The following is a 6,964-nucleotide window of genomic DNA, read 5'->3' on the forward strand; positions in this document are numbered from 1 at the left end:
ATTGTTGACGAGCGCATACGTCCGAGTGACGCAGTTCTCGTGTCCAATGCGTGAGCTGGGCTCTGCTGACATCAGTTTGGCGCCGGTGACGCGCTTTTGGAACCGCGGATGTATCATAGTGAAAAGGCGGAGAGCTTTCGAAGGCAAGAAGGTACAAAATAGTCCGCTATATTTTCAAATGTTCGTACCGAAAAGCTGGCTTTTGACTTTCTAGCCTCTTTCTTTTGGCCAACAAAACGATATGCGATTAGTAAAGTCTCAATTTAAACTCATTCATTCCAACCCAAAATTCGTTTCATGGGCCCTTTAACGCCCGCAAAGGGTCAACAAGGTGCCTTTCAGACCTCGCCTTTAGATCAAAGCTCAAAGAGACAAAGTGCAAACTATCATTCGAAACCTTGTACATTTTCGCGTTTTCATCTTTCCGGTCTAACAAGACAGTGCCTTTACATTTATCGGCGAATAGGATCACGATAGATCTGTCCAATTTGAGATCACTCAACGCATGCGCGCTCACCACCACTCAGGTTCGTACGAGCGTTTCTGGCGTCCGACAGGGCTGACAATCGGCTCTGCGCCGATGGGCACGAGAGAGATATCAAATGTGACGCAATCTCTCCTGAGCCTCCACAACGATATCCCGTTTCTAAACTTTTTTTTTTTTTTTGAGCTACAGCAAAATTCCGGATTTTTCATAATAAACTCACGTGACCTAGAGACAGCTTCTTGGAAGGCAAATTGTGCACAGCTGCCACATCGTCGAGTCGTAGCGAGCGATCAGGAAAAAAAAGAAGAGTTTCTGGCGGTAGTTGTGTGTTAGCGTTTTCCTTTCTAGGTCTCCATCTTGTTTCTGTGCTCTGATGATGTAACAAAAATTGTTGGGACGAAGCTTGTTTCAGAGACAACCAGACGGGGATATTTTTGGCGGGTAGACTGGTTACCCCTCCATCCTTGCCAGAGTGTGCTGAAAACGCCACCCGTATAAGTGGCAAAACATCTATGAGCTTTCTTTTTTTTTTTCTGTTTGGGAACCGATATTTTCTCTTTCACGTGTCCCAGTCCCCGAAGTGCTATTTTCAATAAATAACAAATTTCTCAATGTTACGGACTCAAAGAATTGGACGCATTCTTTCTTTCTCATTTGACAGTGTTGGTACCACCACGAGTTACAGGACGGGTGTTCGTCCTAAGCTTATCCACCTGTCGTTGACTTTAATGCAACGCTTCTGTACTCGTTTTGTAAGGCATAAAACTGAATTTGAACTACAAATCGCAGTTGTGGCAGTGCCTAGCTTTTGTTTTAAAACAACTTTAAATCCATTTTACCGCTAGGCCGCCACGCTCGATCACCACGCTCGGGTGCCACGTTCGAGCGTCACAGACTTGATTCTTTTTCTTCGAGTAATTGCAAACAACTCGTCTAATAATTACTCTTGAGAAGCTGCCTCCTTCTTCTGCAGTTATCACAAGAGCCTCATCCAAGGGCCTGTAAAACTGAACGCTTTGCCCGCACCTCATTTAGAACCAAAATAACTGTAAACATCTTTAAATAGCGGACTCCTCATTTAAAAAAAAAAGTTTACACTTGTCTTAATCATTCTGATGAACTCGAGGAGGTATAGAATGTGCTGTAAATTATCTAGACACATGTCGTGCACGGCAGGTACCCCGCGACACAGTGATAACAAGCTTGACAAATCCTAGCAGATCAGCAAATTTAACCAATTCCAGCAAATAATGGCTCTCGCAACATAACACAGCCTGTGCCTTGCTCATTCACAACACATTTCGTGCCTCTCTGAGATTATTAGCATAATCAGAGCAGTGTTGTACGGAACGGCGTTCCAAAGAACGGTGTTCCTGGAACGCGTTCCTTTTAGGAGGAACGAAGGAACGCCGCCGCCGCATCTTGCATCGGTGGAACTGGAACTCATTACACTTTTACAAAAGCTAAGAAAAGAACGGCGTTCCTTTTTTTTTTTTGTCCAGTGGGGTAATTTTCATTTCATTTCAAAGAAGAGACCGGGATCTCGTTTACTTTTTGGTTACTTATCTTAGGGTTTAATTTGTGTGGTCCTCGCTTTTTAACAGTCGGGTGCAGGAGAGCTAGTGGACATTGATACTTTTCTAGGTGCCCGAGACCTTGGTACAAAAAGCAAAACTTTTAGTCGAAGGAAAAGCCACAGCAACAGGCAAGTGTCAAACTCGGTTACTTTCTTTGCTTCCACGAATCCTCATACACCCAGAAACCTAAGGCCGACCACATTCATCATTGAACTTCCACAAAAAGACATACAGTTCCAACAAAAGAACAGGTTACCATGACATCGAACACACCCTTGTATCCCGAACATTTGTCACTTAAAATATACACAAAAGTAACCTTTCTTCATTGTTCCTTTTGTCCCCAGCTTTAAACTGAACAACGAATCCAACCTTTACGAAGAGGGACTTGTATTTTTCAAGACTGACCTTCGAAAAGCCCTACTCTTTTCTTCACTTGCTCGTCCTGCGTGAACAGCAACGTCGAGAAAAAACTGTTGTTAAGTTCGAACAAGGGACTTCGTTAGATTGAAACTTGTGAGGCTGCTGAAAACGGTCGTGGCAGTGTGGGGTAACAGCACATTTGGCTAGTCTGAATCGCCCACCACAAAGATGAATATGACTAAACGCTGATATTTTTAAAGGTGAATATATCAACGAACGAAACCCTGCTTCCTCTTGTTTTCTTCTCCTGGTGCCCTTCCATCACGGCATTCAGATTCGTTTGCTCCTATTTAATGGGATAGATAAGAAAAAAAAAACACTTTCCTCGATCTAAATAGATGTGGTAATCATCAAAATACAAATGTAACGTATATGTAACGATACGTTCAATTTTTTTAATGTAACGGGAACGAGTTTCTTTTTTACAAATGGAACTTGTAACGGGAACGCGTTCCAAAAGTCGGAAGGAACGAGCTTTCGTTCCTTCTTTTGAGGAACGTGTACAACACTGAATCAGAACAATTAATAAATTGTTTCGCAAACCAACTCACTGATTAGTGTATCTACTTGTCTATTAAAAAGACGCGATCAATAAGGTTAATCTTTACCAATGTGTAGTTTTTCCAGGATTGTGACAGCCACGCTAATCCCACAGAGGCGGCTTTGAGGCGCTTGCTGGCTGCTTCAACGAAATAGAAAAATAAACAACCTCATTCAATGACTGCCCGATCACTTGTCACACTTTTTGTGACTTGTCGCCGGCTCCTAGAAACCTTTCGACCATTCTGTGGAAGGGTCAGTTCCCAATGTCCCCCTTTGATTTATTTAAAATCGAAATCCCGTCTTTTTGAATAAGTTCTTAACTCGTACCCACAACAGATATATAATTAGATTATTACTATTTCTTATATAGGGCGTAACCTTTTACCTCTCACAAAAACCATTTTTATTATCCACAATACAATCCCTGTTCATTTTTCAGCAATGGTCAACCGGAAGAGATCAAAGTCCCGACGTATGGGAAATTAGCTCTTAGCATCAGTTGAAATTGAAATTCTACAGCAGCTCACGAACTTTTCAAACATAGACGAAATATTTAGGTAGCTCCTGTTTCAACCTTTCCGTCCCAGCAGTAAGTGATTACGGTCGGAATTCAGGGGAAACAGCGCCGAGACCCCGAGGCCTTCACGAGCAAAAATGTCCGGACATCGGGAGGGCACCCCTCCGGATTCCCGAAGTAAGGTAGTGCACAAAGTAAGTTGTGGAGAGGAGACTCGACGCCACTTAAATCGGTGAGACGGGTAGACGAAGAATCGCCCGTCTCAAGGAACACAAAAGAGAGAGACGCTGCCAATTCGACACGCGCCACAAGGGCGAATCCCAGCTTGTCGGTAATTGCTGCCATCTGGACGACGGACTCCACGGCGTGCAATGTCAACCGCGTCCCCCTACCGGACGTATACGGGGATAGTTTGGATGGGTAGACCGGTTGGCCCTCTCCATCGCGGCCAGTGTGTTAAGCCTTAGTAAACGTTTTGAAATACATTTGAACTGAACCAACGCACATGCCAAGTTCTTTGCATGTGTGCGGATACGCCTGGACAGTGCTGTATGTATGACACGATGAGCGAAACAGCTACTTGCTTTGTAACCTATACAACTTCAACTAAGAAGATCATAGTAGAAGATATGCGCAAGGAGAGCGATGTTCACCACGCGCTTCTAGCGTCACCGTTCAAGGACCTCGTGAACGAGGGGCTGCTCATTCAGGCAAGTTACTATATTTCATATCCTGTCTCTGAAAACTTCGTTTAACGGTCAGCAGTTTGCTTATGCTTAGTTTTGAGTTTTGTTCGCGCTTTTCTCAGAAACCCACCAAAGGGGCCATAGCCAAGTTATGTCAAAATGACTGCTGGGTCTGTCGATCGGTCGTACGTTGAATCGAGAGCGTACTTAAAGTCCTAATCACCCGCAAAAAAAAAAAAAAAAAAAAAAATGGTAGGGGTCTATGCCACGCACGCTCTGCTTCCACCAACTGACGAAGTAACATTGCTAATATTTAGAATTATGCATGATAAACATAGTAATTGTTTCCTTAAGTTTGCCTTCCTCTGCGTTTATTAATAAAACAGGCAAGAAATATTTTTAGTTAACATTTTTCCCAATTTTGTCTAATTAAATAATCTTATAGAGGCGTTAATTAAACTTGGTCAGTTATGAATTGCCAACTATTTTGCAATTAACGTGCGATTTGATTATATCAACACAGTAGTAGAAAGTAAAGAAGTCAGCAACGCGATACGAAACTTTACATCCGGCGATCGCGTCCCGTTTTGCCGAACGACTTCGTCCTGCTTTGGAACCAAAATTATTAGGTTCAGATAACAAGATATCCGGCTATTCAATTCTGACTTAAAGTGAGGTAGGGTAGACTCGTTCAAAATAAAGCAGCGCACTTTTATGGGTTTACTATTTAACTTCAAAATCTCTACAGTTTCACTATTATGCCCAGAGACGTCGTCCATAAGGTTTTTCTTTTTTCATTCATGCATTCATTAATTTATTAATTTTATTTTCGACTGTTTGTTCAAATACAGGCGCTAAGGGCGTGAACAAACGACTGACAGTTGATGGTTTGACGAGGCCAACGTCATTTTATGGCAAACGGTAAACAAAAGCAAAACGCGAAAGAGCTCTTTCTAAGTACAGCTTTACCGAAGCTTATATTTCCCTTTGCGCATGTTGAACACGTTACCGCAGCCAAACAATGCTAAAAAAGTTTAAAATTTCAGATAAGCTAATGTACAACGTGTATTCAAAGTGTTTAAAATTAAATTTTACAGATTAAAAAAAGTTTAGGACAGAAACTGAAAATAGGTTTTGAAATCTAGCTAGGTTATACTCCTTGGCGGACACTATGTGCAAGTTTAACCGTAACTGTTAATTTTCTAATTAACAAAAAATAATAACACATTTATGAATTAGTGTAATTAAGGTATAAGTTTATATTGGGAACTTGAAGCCGGCCTGTGTTCCGATATATCCATCTTTTAATTTAGCACTCAATCCTCCTAACTCAATCCCGCAGTGCACGCTTACAAAACCGCGAATATCAGCGCAAGAGCTGTCGTTTTGCACGACATTCCTCATGACAACGGAGCGGAGCTGGTAACAGCTGCGAGCGAGGGCAAAACTTATCAGTTCCGCCGCGTTGTGATACGGAATGTGCACGTAACGACGACGTCACAGCGGAGAAGGCTTTTGCGCTGATCTGCGGGGTTTTGTATGAGACTACGAGAGGTAGGTGAGAAATTCATTAAACGATTTAAAACAATTTTGAAGAAACATGACCGCGACATGACGCGATGGAGACAGAGGGGCAAGTAAAGGGCAAGGCGGACTAGATCTTGAACACATAGTAATAAAAAAAAAACTGTTGCTAATTGCTAGCTACTTTTATTTTAGAACCAGTGTATGAAACCAAAGTTTAATCTGAAATTGTGTAAAAACCTGATGTCGCCCTATGAAGGATTTGTTTAAAACATATTGCATAAGCGCAGTACAAGGCTAGGGAGCGGAAGCACACCCTAGTATAGTTATGACTTTGATGTGCAAGCTTCCGTTTGCTAATCGTATACTTCAAATAGCCTGCAGCACGTAGTTCTTAAATGTTCAGAAGTGCTGGAAAGATAGTAGTGACTTATTTTGTGAAATGCTTATAACCGCGTTTTATTGTTTCAGGTCAAAGATAAGGATCTAGGTTTGTTCGTCGACGCGGAGGGAAGTGTCGAGCCAAACGACATTTGGAACCTGGCTTTGAACCCACTTGTCGGTGAAGGCCAGAGGAGCCAACACAAATCAACTGTTGAAAATGACCTCCTACAACCTCAAATAAACGCTTTTGTAATTTTTTATATATGTTGTCATAATAAAGATTTCAACCATAATTACCTATTTTGTGCATCTTCCTTTCAGCGATGCAAATACCGAGAGCATTAACTGGTGCCTTGGAACGCACCCCTTCTTTACTAAGAAATCTTGTAGCAGAGCCAGCTTCAAAGAAATGTGAGCTGTTGTTTGGGGCATTTGCTTCCCAAAAAGGCTTCCCCCAAAAAGTTTCATCTGACCCCCCGTTTTGTAATGCTAGCATCAACAAACACCGAAAAAAAGCGAAGTCATTGAACTCTCCGGTACTTGAAAATGGTGCCAAGGAACCCCTTATGGGACGAGAGTCCTCTGAATCTCAGGGGGTTGCAAAGGGTGCTTGTGAGCACCGTTGTACGAGCGTGTCTATTAAGTATCCAGGGGAGTTAAAGGAATCCTCAATTTATAAGAGTTTTGCAGCTCCCATGGAGTTGCGAAGCCGCACTGGACTGGGGAGTCTTGCGAGTCCCTAGGAGTAGTAAAGGGCGCAATATATCTCCCACAAAAGTGGGAGTCATGTGAATACCTGGGAGTTGAAAGGAGCATTAAACAA

The 6,964-nt window shown here is 42.4% G+C and overlaps 1 protein-coding gene across 1 annotated transcript; it reads left to right on the forward strand.

The window, feature by feature from the left end:
- Window positions 1–3,970: 3,970 nt before the first annotated feature.
- On the forward strand, window positions 3,971–6,486 carry LOC120837604. Its single transcript, XM_042291538.1, has 3 exons — window positions 3,971–4,257; window positions 6,229–6,390; window positions 6,463–6,486. The coding sequence occupies exons 1-3, from the start codon at window positions 4,069–4,071 to the stop codon at window positions 6,484–6,486; spliced, it is 375 nt and encodes a 124-aa protein (XP_042147472.1). The 5' UTR covers window positions 3,971–4,068.
- The last annotated feature ends 478 nt before the right edge of the window (window positions 6,487–6,964 follow it).

This window comes from Ixodes scapularis, unplaced genomic scaffold, assembly GCF_016920785.2.
Source record: "Ixodes scapularis isolate PalLabHiFi unplaced genomic scaffold, ASM1692078v2 PGA_scaffold2__306_contigs__length_199485367, whole genome shotgun sequence".
NCBI lineage: Eukaryota > Metazoa > Arthropoda > Arachnida > Ixodida > Ixodidae > Ixodes > Ixodes scapularis.